The sequence below is a fragment of the Acanthaster planci genome, linkage group LG02, assembly GCF_054643075.1.
Source record: "Acanthaster planci isolate LZ-2023a linkage group LG02, COTS_SCS, whole genome shotgun sequence".
Classification (NCBI taxonomy): Eukaryota; Metazoa; Echinodermata; class Asteroidea; order Valvatida; family Acanthasteridae; genus Acanthaster; species Acanthaster planci.
Genome location: NC_141778.1, coordinates 2854927 through 2867862, shown reverse-complemented (window position 1 = coordinate 2867862; position 12936 = coordinate 2854927). Strand labels below are relative to the sequence as shown.

The window sequence follows — 12936 nt, the reverse complement described above, 5'->3', positions numbered from 1 at the left end:
ATTTAGGTAATCCATTCAAGAGCTTAACTTTGCCACTGAGTGTGAGACTACAAGCAGGTCAAAGGGCAACGGATATGACAAGTCAGACTTTGACACGGCATGATGACTAGACATCCAGCGAAGTTCTTCAAATTATTATCCATTTCTGAGTTCTACTTGCATCTACCTATCAGTTATGTTTAGGTGAAGGAGTTAATTGAAGCCATTTTTAGCTGGTTCGGCAGTTCAGCCGAACCAGGTATTGAAATCGTTCTGTTTTTTTTTTTCTTTCCTTTTTTTTAGCTGGTTCGGCAGTTCAGCCGAACCAGGTATTGAAATCGTTCTGTTTTTTTTTTTTCTTTTTTTTATTTTTTTTTTTTTTTTTTTTTTTTTTTTCTTCTTCTTCAGCCACGTTTTTCTACCCCTACACTTTGGCACTTAGGAAAATCAAAACAATTTCAAACTTGGAGGATAGTTGTGTGATCATCCAAGGACGGTCCTAGAAGAAATTCACAGTGATAACTTAAGTAGTTTATTTATTATTGATTTTTGAAGAATTAATTTTTTCCCATAGACTTTGTACACAGATTGCACACAGTTTTCGGACTGTCCTATATCAGGCTATGAGGGCGCTATTGCAGAATTACGGTCACACCTGCCTGGGCTTTCAATTTTCAAGAAACTGTCCCATATTGAGCCATGTATGGCGTTGTTGCACAACATAGGGTTTGTACACACATTGTCCCGCATAATGCGTGAGCAGTCCTCAACTTCGACCCAGAATTACTACCAGAACGAAGAAGAAATCAGACTAAATTTTCCCTTCCGTTCGATCGCAAATATACCCAAGTGTCCAAATATTAAATAATATTTCATAAGTTTTTCCCAGTTTAGACAAAAATCACGTGACATGAAATTAAATGAGCAGTTTTCCTGCACACGTGTTTCTAGCCCATTGACTTTGTACACGTTTTTGAGCGACAATTTTGGTAACTTTGCAGTCTTTGATCGTTCCCAAAGTGATAGCCAACGAAGACCCCGATGCAAGATTTATTGCAAAGGGATGACGTCATGATGACATCATCCCCTTATTTTATATTCGTTTTTGAATATTTATTTTTTCCCAATAGGTTTTGTACACGTTTTTCTACTTAACACAAGTGAACAAGTAGTCTTCAACTTTGGCGCAAGATTACTATCAGAACAAAGGAGAAATCGGGTACTTTACGCTCTGTTATTTTATTTGAAATATGCCGAAGAGTCCGAATATGAAGTAATATTTCATAAAAATTGTTCCGTTTAATCACGTGACATGAACTTAAAGGAGCAGTGTTTCTGCAAACAAGTTTATAGCCCATTGACTTTGTACACGTTTTCAAGGCACAATTTTGAACCCCTTCGGATTTTTGATCGTTTTTAAAGTAACAGCCAACAAAGACCTTGATACAGATATTATTCTAAATAAATGACGTCATGATCACGTCATCATGTGATTTACTCTTGTTTTTTTCAATATTTATTTCAGCCCCTTGACTGTGTACACGTTTTCAAGCCAGCATTTGGGTAATTTTGAGAGCTTTGATCACCTTCAAAACTACAGCCAACAAAGACTCTTATGCAAAGACACGTCCAAATTTATGACGTCTTGTTGACGTCATCATGTGCTTTATTATTAATTTTGCAATATTAATTTCAGCCCCTTGACATTGTACTCGTTTTCGAGGCACTATTTTCGTACCTTAGTAATCGTTGATTATCGTCAACTCACAGCAAGCAATAACTATACAACGAAGATAATTCTAAAATATTTACGTCATGATGACGTCATCACGTGATTTATTATCAAATTTTGAATATAAACCCATATCAAACCAACCGTGGCCTTTCGCAACATTCGGTTTCCAGCAAGTGCTAGGATATGTAATATGTTTTTGAAACCACAAGTAGGCTTATTGTTTACAAGTGGTGAAAGCCATTACGTTTTTTTTTAACGGAATGAGTCTGTCGTTGTTAGTGCTGGGTTGAAACCCTGCTTATATTCTGGAGAGCTAGTGCTTTAGGCAAATATTGAGCATATTTAGTGATGATGACGTCTTCAGGAGACAAGTCACGTGACTTTAAAGGGGATCTCTTCAGACCTCGAAAAGTACAGGTCCGATGCAGTTGAAACTTTGTGTCTGGCTGGAAATGGAAGGGTTTTAGACCCAAATTGATCTGATTTGATTCTGATCTCATCTGGTGACAAGTCACGTGACATTAAAGAAATACAATTCTTGTAACTGGTATCACATCCACTCGTGATGACGTCAACAGTCAAAGAAGGTGTATATTATATTTTTAAGTATTATAATTTTTAAGCTATTGTGAGAAGCTCCACAAAGTACAAAGCAAACTCTCAACCGTGAGAATAATATCACGTGACAAGTCATATCAGATTATCTTCAGAAGTAGACATCCAATTGCATTTGTTGAAACTGATTATAAATGACACTTTGTCGGGGGTATATGTCACGTCCAGAATACTAAATTGTTCATGTTTACTCTCTCATAGTTTGCGGTTTTTCCATCACAATTGCCAATACTTATTTTGTGGGTGTAACAGTCCCGAACCAGCTCTGTGTTTGTACTTGTTTACAAACACTTCTCTCTAGTTTTTTCTTCTTCTTCAGCCAAGTTTTTCTACCCCTACACTTTGGCACCTAGGAAAATCAGAAGAATTTCAAACTTGGAGGATAGTTGTGTGATCATCCAAGGACGGTCCTAGAAGAAATTCACAGTGATAACTTAAGTAGTTTATTTATTATTGATTTTTGAAGAATTAATTTTCCCCCATAGACTTTGTACACAGATTGCACACAGTTTTCGGACTGTCGTATATCAGGCTATGAGGGCGCTATTGCAGAATTACGGTCACACCTGCATGGGCTTTCAATTTTCAAGAAACTGTCCCATATTGAACCATGTATGGCGCTGTTGCACAACATAGGGTTTGTACACACATTGTCCCGCATAATGCGTGAGCAGTCCTCAACTTCGACCCAGAATTACTACCAGAACGAAGAAGAAATCAGACTAAATTTTCCCTTCCGTTCGATCGCAAATATACCCAAGTGTCCAAATATTAAATAATATTTCATAAGTTTTTCCCAGTTTAGACAAAAATCACGTGACATGAAATTAAAGGAGCAGTTTTCCTACACACGTGTTTCTAGCCCATTGACTTTGTACACGTTTTTGAGCGACAATTTTGGTAACTTTGCAGTCTTTCATCGTTCCCAAAGTGATAGCCAACGAAGACCCCGATGCAAGATTTATTGCAAAGGGATGACGTCATGATGACATCATCACCTTATTTTATATTTATTTTTGAATATTTCATTTTTCCCCATAGGTTTTGTACACGTTTTTCGACTTGACACAAGTGAACAAGTAGTCTTTAACTTCGGCGCAAGATTACTATAAGAACAAAGGCAAAATCGGGTACTTTACGCTCTGTTATTTTATTTGAAATATGCCTAAGAGTCCGAATATGAAGTAATATTTCATAAAAATTGTCCAGTTTAAGCGGAAATCACGTGACACGAACTTAAAGAAGCAGTGTTTCTGCAAACAAGTTTATAGCCCATTGACTTTGTACACGTTTTTGAGCGACAATTTTGGTAACTTTGCAGTCTTTGATCGTTCCCAAAGTGATAGCCAACGAAGATGCCGATGCAAGATTTATTTCAAAGGGATGACGTCATGATGACATCATCCCCTTATTTTATATTCATTTTTGAATATTTAATTTTTCCCCATAGGTTTTGTACACGTTTTTCTACTTAACACAAGTGAACAAGTAGTCTTTAACTTCGGCGCAAGATTACTATCAGAACAAAGGAGAAATCGGGTACTTTACGCTCTGTTATTTTATTTGAAATATGCCTGAGAGTCCGAATATGAAGTAATATTTCATAAAAACTGTTCAGTTTAGGCGCAAATCACGTGACACGAACTTAAAGAAGCAGTGTTTCTGCAAACAAGTTTATAGCCCATTGACTTTGTACACGCTTTTGAGCGACAATTTCGGTAACTTTGCAGTCTTTGATCGTTCCCAAAGTGATAGCCAACGAAGACCCTGATGCAAGATTTATTGCAAAGGGATGACGTCATGATGACATCATCCCCTTATTTTATATTCATTTTTGAATATTTCATTTTTCCCCATAGGTTTTGTACACGTTTTTCTACTTAACACAAGTGAACAAGTAGTCTTTAACTTCGGCGCAAGATTACTATCAGAACAAAGGAGAAATCGGGTACTTTACGCTCTGTTATTTTATTTGAAATATGCCTAAGAGTCCGAATATGAAGTAATATTTCATAAAAATTGTTCAGGTTAAGCGCAAATCACGTGACACGAACTTAAAGGAGCAGTGTTTCTGCAAACAAGTTTATAGCCCATTGACTTTGTACACGTTTTTCAGCGACAATTTCGGTAACTTTGCAGTCTCTGATCGTTCCCAAAGTAATAGCCAACAAAGACCCTGATGCACGACTTATTTCAAAGGGATGACGTCACGATGACCTGAATATTTGCTCATACGTTTTGTACACGTTTTTCTACTTAATAAAAGTGAACAAGTAGTCTTTAACTTTGGCGCAAGATTACTATAAGAACAAAGGAGAAATCGGGTACTTTACGCTGTGTTGTTTTATTTGTAATATGCCTAAGGGTCCGAATATGAAGTAATATTTCATAAAATTGTTCAGTTTAAGCGCAAATCACGTGACACGAACTTAAAAGAGCAGTGTTTCTCCAAATGGGGTTTTTTGCCCGTTAACTTTGTACACCTTTCCAAGGCACAATTTTGAACCCTTTCGAATGTTTGCTCGTTTTCAAAGTGACAGCCAACAAAAATCTTGATACAGAAATTATTGTATATAAATGACGTCATGATGACGTCGTCATGTGATTTACTCTTGTTTTTTCAATATTTATTTCAGCCCCTTGACTTTGTACACGTTTTCAACCCAGCATTTGGGTTAGTTTGAGAGCTTTGATCAACAATACTTATCTTGTTGGTAAAACAGTCCCGAACCAGCTCTGTGTTTGTTTACAAACACGTTTCTCTAGTTATTTTAACTGCTTTATTTTAGCTTGGCCTCCATCTTTGGGTCCAGCAGTTTGTGTAAGTCATGCCCATATGCACAGTCTTCAGTGTTTAATGAATGGCTCCAAACTCTTGCTTTTAAACACGGTATGAAATTGAAAATTTGCCAAAGTATGCAGAAATGAAATCAGAAGTGGCTTCTATAGGCAACAGCAACTAGGAATTAAGTCAAAGCCCAAAGGCTGCAGAAGATGGGGAAAAGATGATATGTACACTGTACATGTAGGCTTAAAATATAGCATTCCAGTTACATCATTCAGACCTGAAACAAATACAAAAGGAACTGTCCTGTCAATTATTTCCTGCTTGGGCACTGTTTTCACATGGCCGGTAATGATTTAACGAGCGAAAAAAATTATTGAATAACCACAAGGACTCGGAGGAGGCTGTTTCTACAACCTTACTTTACAGCTTCATTAACTACATGTACCTTGGACTAACCTGTGTTTGGTCCTTCCAATGCATCTCGACCCTCTTGGCTGGCAGCCATGCTGATCTGGAAACCAAACCCTCTTGTTCAACCTTCAATAAATCAAACAAATGGACGTATTACAATTTGATATCCCCAGACTAAATACACTGCTGCTACACATACCTCATGATTCAGGGCACGCTTTCGCATAGCGACCACCATCTCTAGAAAGGACTGGTTCCTCTGTGCCCTTCTTATCCATTGAGAACAGTGTATTGTTACAAGGTGTCTCTTATGTGCAATGCACCGAATCACGAGATACAGCAATAGCATCTTTAGTATGGAGAAGTCAAATTGTTTTTTTCATGTGAATTCAAAGAATTCAGAGTACCAGATTTTGTTCAAATTTTACTCGCAAAAGGCTTATTGAGGGTGGCGTGAATGTAGCAGTATTTTCCTCGCCCTTCCGCACCTCTGGGTTTGGGTCGGAGGTTTGAGTCCCACCCAGGTGTAGGTCAGCATGTGGATTGAGTTTTCAATCCCCGCCTGATTCCATGGGTTCTCCCTGGAATAGGTCCATAGGTCCAATTTGTCCAAAGCTTGTCCTCCCATCTCAAAAACTGAGAACTTCTTCATTCTCTTTTTCACTGTCACTCGTAATCACCCTGAAATTGGTGCTTGCTCGGCTGAATGAACATGAGATCAGATAAAACCAAAATCCCACCGTCCCCAATTGCATGTATTCCGCAAAACAATTTTATCTGTTCTCTGTACCCACCAGTCAGCCAGTTGTGTCGGTCAAACAGGTTCAGCCAGGCTGTGATGTCTGTAGATTGCTTACATCTCAGATGGATTCGTCACCACTAAAAATAAGTTCCCCTAAAGTCTGTGGAAGAGAAATAAAAAAACCATGAGGAAGACAAGGAAATGAACGGAGGGAAACAGCTCTTTACAGCTTCCTCAAGCTTGTAACATTATGGACTGCATTTTTTTCTTTTTGACAATCTCTGTCCCTGATCTTCAATTTGGATAAGATTTATGTAAATGTTTGTTCAGGAACAAAGCCAGAAATTTTATGGAAGGGTTGGCTCCTATGAGAAAAAAAAATTCCCCCCAAAGGACATAAAAGAACAGTCACCCTTCTGGTACTGACAGTGAAATCGTTCAAATGATTGAGTGGGGAATAGGGCTCTCAGTCATAAAAAGTGAATTGATCAATGTCATGATTAATTCCTATCTGATCAACTGACCCACTTTGTGTTAGTAATTACATCTTGCCCAGAAGGTACATGCACATTCCTCAACTTCTCTTACACAAAACCTGTTCACTTTTTAAGCAAAAATCATGTCCTTTTGATCTAAAGAAAGGATAATTGTTGGGAATTGTCTAAATTTATTCTAATCCAGGTTTAACAGCTGTACATGTATTCAATTTGTCGTTATTTATAGTGAGGAAGAAACAGAAGCAAAAGAAAAGTTTTTCCATTTTCGGTTTTTGGTTAACTTCATGTACATACATGTAGATACAAAAATACAAAAATGCTTGTCTTTATTGCAACATCAAAACTGCATCCCTACTTCAGCCTGGTTTGGGCCCTTTGGGAATACTTGGTAACATTATAAAAACTGCATTATTTAACATACGGTACATGTAATGTACATGTATTCACATGAAGGGCCTACACACAAGGAAGCCTGTGAAAAAAAATGCAGACTACCAGCTCCAATTGTGATATGTCCCAAAAAATCAACAGCTTGTGACTTGATTTCCAGTTGGATGGCTCATGATGGACTTGGGGCTAACTTGCAGGGATAGTGAAGTTGGGCTGGACTCAACTGCAACACTGTCCTATCCTCTTGCACTGAGAATGCGACTTATGTGTTTGCTTCTAGTTTTTATCCTTTAACTTTTATCGTTGGTTTCCACAAATGTATCGTCAACTGGGGTAAAAGCGAATGATTTTGAAGTTTTCTTAAATATCTCAGTCTTTTGTGGAGACACCAGGAAATAAATGTGTGCATGGTTTTTATGCAATACATACATGTATCTCTGCTATCCTGTGCCACATATGCCAAGGTTATTCAATTGATAACGGGTAAATTTTTCCCCCGTTTGGAGGAAGTTTGGTAGACATTTTTACCCGGATCTTGAGGCAAACATGCCCACTAAAAATATATGTACACTGTACATTCTGAAGCAGATATTTAAAAATGTATTTATTATACCAAAAATTGATTGAAAGAAAAGTGCTGTACATGTATTTTATTCATTATGCAATTAACTTTTCTCAATATACATGTACTGGTAAAGTATGGCTTAAAACTTATTGATCCATGATGTAGTTGTTAACTTGATGTCCTGATCAAATTAACAATATCAATTTACAATTGGACATGTACATGTATTATGTGCTGAACTCTGATCTCACCATAAAACCCCATAAAACTACATGTACATGCACATGTGTATCAGCACTTTGATCAAACAAGGAAATTTTAAGTTGGCTTTAACAAGTCTGTAGGCCAATCTCCCAGGGCAGATCTATTATTTTCAGAATGGGCGGGTGCAAACTTGGGTCGAATAGTGAGGGGGCGGCATGCACCCAGAGCATGTCCCCCCTCCCCCCTAAATCTGCCAGAGTTCTGTATCAAGAGCTACATGTCATTTTCCTCGGAGGTTTTCTTGGACAAGATTGTTTTTTCTCTTAAAGCTATTTTTTTTCTTTCTAACACTCTGCACTTTCCAATCGTTACTATCATAGAATGTTTTCATTCAATGTTGTACTGATGGCCCTTCAGGTACCACTCGCTCCTCTGTCCAGGCAGATCACATCCATACCGGTATGTCGACTCTGTTTTTGATTAAACCTATCATAAGTTTGCAAATCTTTCTTTCCATCTAATTGCAGCTCTGCAGGTGCAGTGAACGGCTGACCCAAAAGTCCTAACTGTGGCTAGGAGTATCATACAATTCTATGGAAAGTGGTTGAAACCACTGGCTCGCTAGCCTGTGGCTTTCATAGTCGTAGCTGCAGATTCATGAATGTTATTACCATCTACTAAAGCCAAGACTTTCAGTGTACAGCCAAAGTGTCCACCAGTCCCCTGGACAGCTACATGTACCAGCAGGGTAGTGCAAGGCTAAGGTAGTGGACTGCCAGGATAGTGCAAAGGCTCCTACATGTAGGATAGTGGACAGCCAGGGTATAGTGGATGGCCAGGGAAGTGCAAGGCCAGAGAACTAGATAGCCAGAGTACCATACTTGACAGTCAAGGTACCAGGTATCCATACGTACATGTACGGGCAGGGTAATGCAAGGCTAAGGTAGTGGACTGCCAGGATAGTGCAAAGGTTCCTAGGATAGTGGACAGCCAGGGTATAGTGGATGGCCAGGGAAGTGCAAGGCCAGAGAACTAGATAGCCAGAGTACCATACTTGACAGTCAAGGTACCAGGTATCCATACGTACATGTACCAAACTAAACAGAAAGGGCCCATGTTTGACCTCAAGCTGCATATATTTAGCAAGTAGAAAGCTCCTAATGATCGGTAATGACTGAAGGGATGTTATTCACTTTAATTCAGTTTTCAGTAAAAGGCAAGAAGTAAATTTCACAATCTCAAAACTGGCCTTTTCATATGTTGATAACAGTGTTTTACGTTGGCATTGTAGGTAACCGTTTACGCTAAGGACCATACCGGTATACTGGGTTGACGTGGGTTCATGTACCGTACGCATATAATGTACATGTACGTATGCAATAAGGGATTACTCAATTTCATTCATAAAATATTACGAGGTAAATAAAACATGCATGTACCTATACGTACCTGTACTGCCTATGGATGCTGATGAGTTTCAGTCCACTTTTCCTGAGACAGTAGTGAATTTCAGCAGGAAGCTTTGAACAGAAAGAATTATAAAGAACTCAGCATTGGGAAAACTTACATGTAAGTGGAAAGTTCCAATCATTTCCAGCCCCAAAAGTCAGGCCGAGTTAAACAGCAGCTGAGCTTGCACTGGAATGACCTAAGGTTTTGGCAAGTGGTGAAGGGTCTGGGGGAGGAGTAAACGGAGGGGGGCTTATCCGCATTATGACTAACCACAGAATCCTGTTTCCCCAGAAGTCGTAAGCATGTGTGCGACATCCTTGGCTCTTTCATGCAACATACATGTAGCAGTGCAATAGTCAATGCCAGGAAGCACTTGTCTTTAGCAATCGCATACAACCTGCAAGCAATCAAGATTAATCACAGAACTGGGATTCCAGACAAATTAATGTCTCTCTGATGGTGCCACAGGCTGATTCTAAGAACGATTTTTGCCAATCGCTGGCAAAAAATGGCAAGAAAAATGTTCTTCCCTTTAGGGTTAGTTTACCCTCTAAGTCAACGCGGGAAGAAATAAATATCCACACTTTCCAATCTCGCTACAGTTTTACTCAGAATCCTCCAGACATGGGCGTGGCAAGGAGGGACCAGGGGGGGTGCTTGCCCTCCCCTAGAAAATTTGAAAAAAATATTTCCAAAAAAAGGCGATGAGGGGGATGAATATCACCTACATGTACTTGCTTGAGGAAAACCTCAAATTGACCCCTGATGAGTGCTTTGTCCCTACTGCACCAATTTCTTCTTGGAAATTTTTTCCCCAAGGAAAAAATCCTGGCAATACCCATGCCTCCGAAAGCCAAAAGTAGGAATCAACAACAACAACATTTTTGCTCAGTTTAGGCCTAATCTTTCAAGGGGCATTTACATCCTGTGCAAATTAACAGTGGCAGGGTTGTATGTTTCCTGTCCTACAAAGTCTGCCAAATCCTCCTGATTGATTTAGAAAGATCTGGGATTTAGAAAGATCTTTCCCGCCACCTGGTTGCTTAACAAAACCAATCAAAATCTAAAACCTGCAATTTGAAAAATTTACTTTCAGGTATCGTATTTCAGCCCCTCTTGGGAAAATTCATCCTGCAGAAATGCAACATACATACATGTTATGTTAAGTGTATGAGTTCAGCATGGATAAGGTACTATACATGTACATGTACATGTTCTGTACATGCACATGTACTGCTCATTGCAGCATCTGACAGTATAGAATTTCACGTCACAGCCAACTCACCAGAATGTACTGTAGATGTAGCAGTGCTGGTAAGCACCGCACAGTACATGTGTGCCCGCTGCTTACATGTACATGTACAATGTACTGTGTACTACTGTTCTGCATGTGCTGACTTTACAAACTTGGTGAGCTGCAAGTTCATGATAAACTTATGTTCCTTAAGAATCTCCATTCAGAGTGAATTGCAAAAAACTAAGGAAGTTTCCCAGTTTAGGAAAAATCTTATCTTCCAATATGATTGAGAGATTACAGCAAATAACTGTAACTTTAAGAACTGTACTGGCACATGTCAAACCCTGCATTTCAGCAACTTTTTTTTTTCACCGATACGTCTTTGACAGGAAATGGTATTTTCCTCCAGGTTGAGGTAGCTGAAAATAGCCTGGCAGCAAATTTTGGATGACTGGGTGGCATGACTCATCCCCTCCCCAAGGAACGGGCACAGGAAGGGGGTTTAACATGCACAGCGCCGTACTGACAGGGGGCTCTGTTCGGGAGTGGGAGGGGTAGAAGATGGTAAGGAGGGGTGTTACCAGTAAAATACCCAAAGTCAGGGCTGTTCACTGAGAATCTAAGAGTGGCCCTTCAGATCCACTGTATTCAAAACTTGATCTACAGACATAACAGGGGTTTGAAAACACTCATAAACTATGGACAAAGGACAGCTGTGTCCTTAAATTAACTGGCTGTGGCTAGGAATTGCATATGTACAGTGTTCTAGATAGGACCATTTTAGTGCCAGGTAAATTTTTGGATTATCAAGCGTAGTGATCACAGTGACTGGAACTCTCACAGCCCATACATGTAGCTGGGATTTTAGGACTTTGATTTGTGAGAAATATATTTCTTACATGTAGGTCTTTACTTACTTGTTTAAAATTGTAAAATAGTACAAAACTGCAACTTTTTAAGCTTGAAATATGATCAAATTGGTATATTTTCAGCAATATTTCACAGCCAATTTGAACCCAAGAGCCCGCCGGAAACTTACAGTACCGGGTCGTGCCGCCCAGCACTGCCCACCGTGGCTAGAACGCTGCATATGTATTTATGGGAAGTGGCCGTAGCCGCTATAGAATATGCACACCTCGTAGAACAGAAACAATTTTCCTCGAATTTCACATCTTCACTCATTCCTACCAACTTTTCTTTTCTTTAATGTACATGGCATACATACATGTATGCGTCAAATAAAAACACCCAGAGACATACATGTACATGCCACTTTCTGTAATTTTCGTCACATTTCATAGTCACAGTGGACCTCTTAATGAAGTGTTTCTGAACCACAGCATGGGGGTAAATGCAAAGTTATACAAAATAATTTTTCAGAAATATTAATATTTGAACCATAATAAATGTCTGTATTTTCAACTGAAGTATACACTAGGAACATTAAGTTGAGTACAATTTGTCTGACCTCTTAAAGAAAAAGTTGGCCAAACTATTTCAAACAGCAAACAATTGAGGAAAATATTTTTCTACCAAGTGCAGCTAAACTTTTTGCCCCGACTGTACACCCTGTACATGTGCTGGCTTGGTTTTTTCAGTGGAGTCATAATTTCAGCACGCAGTGTCATATTAGCTTCATGATTTTGATGAACCCTCAAAGTTTTAACCTCAGGACCACTCAAGAAGTTACGGCTTTATGAACAAACAAAAGGAAAATGACATTCCTCAGCTGAAAAGAAACCATATTAGCAACGCCAGTTCCATACCTGGAGCTCCTGTGGCTAGCTACATGTACCGGTACATGTACTAGCAAATCTTGCACAACCACGACAACCCCATCTGGATGGGTCTGCTAGTAACGTCCGGTAGGCACAAGTCTTGTGTGTTCTTTTCAACCAAGCAGCGGATTCCAACACTTCATGGTTTCACAAGGCATCCGTCAATGACTCACATGTAGAAACTCTATTAATGAACTTAGGAGGAAAGAATGTAGAAATTAGTTAAAAAGTTGGCAAATCAAAATGATTGGTTGCACTCCATGTAGTGATAATACATGTACATGTACAATCCACTGTATTACGGTGTATGTTAAGTTCCAGACAAAGCAAGATTTTAGACAAAAAGGTGACTCAGCATGTTTCAGTTTATGAGAAAAAAAACATGAAATTTCAGCTGTTTAGAGGCCATCTATTATCAATTTGGAGCAACTTCTGACTGTTGATTCTTATAATGTTGATTACAACTTCAGAAGGGCATCTCAGTCTTTTTGGAACACCCCAGTAATTACATGTAAATACAAAACCAGTACATGTACATGAACA

At 39.0% G+C, this 12936-nt stretch overlaps 1 protein-coding gene across 6 annotated transcripts in view; it reads right to left on the bottom strand.

Moving 5' to 3' along the window:
- The window catches only part of LOC110975307 (uncharacterized), a 46195-nt gene that overhangs the window by 28597 nt on the left and 4662 nt on the right, over window positions 1-12936 (bottom strand). For 4 of the 6 annotated variants that reach the window (XM_022227689.2, XM_087132729.1, XM_087132727.1 and 1 more), the window contains exons 2-5: window positions 12382-12588; window positions 9376-9446; window positions 6323-6430; window positions 5574-5654 (exon numbers count right to left, since the gene is read on the bottom strand). In XM_022227689.2, coding sequence (XP_022083381.2) covers window positions 5574-5622 — 49 coding nt within the window. In that variant the 5' untranslated portion in view covers window positions 5623-5654; window positions 6323-6430; window positions 9376-9446; window positions 12382-12588. Of the gene's footprint in view, window positions 1-5562; window positions 5655-6322; window positions 6431-9375; window positions 9447-12381; window positions 12589-12936 lie in introns of all 6 variants that reach the window. The other 2 variants (XM_087132732.1, XM_087132728.1) reach the window with 2 other exon arrangements.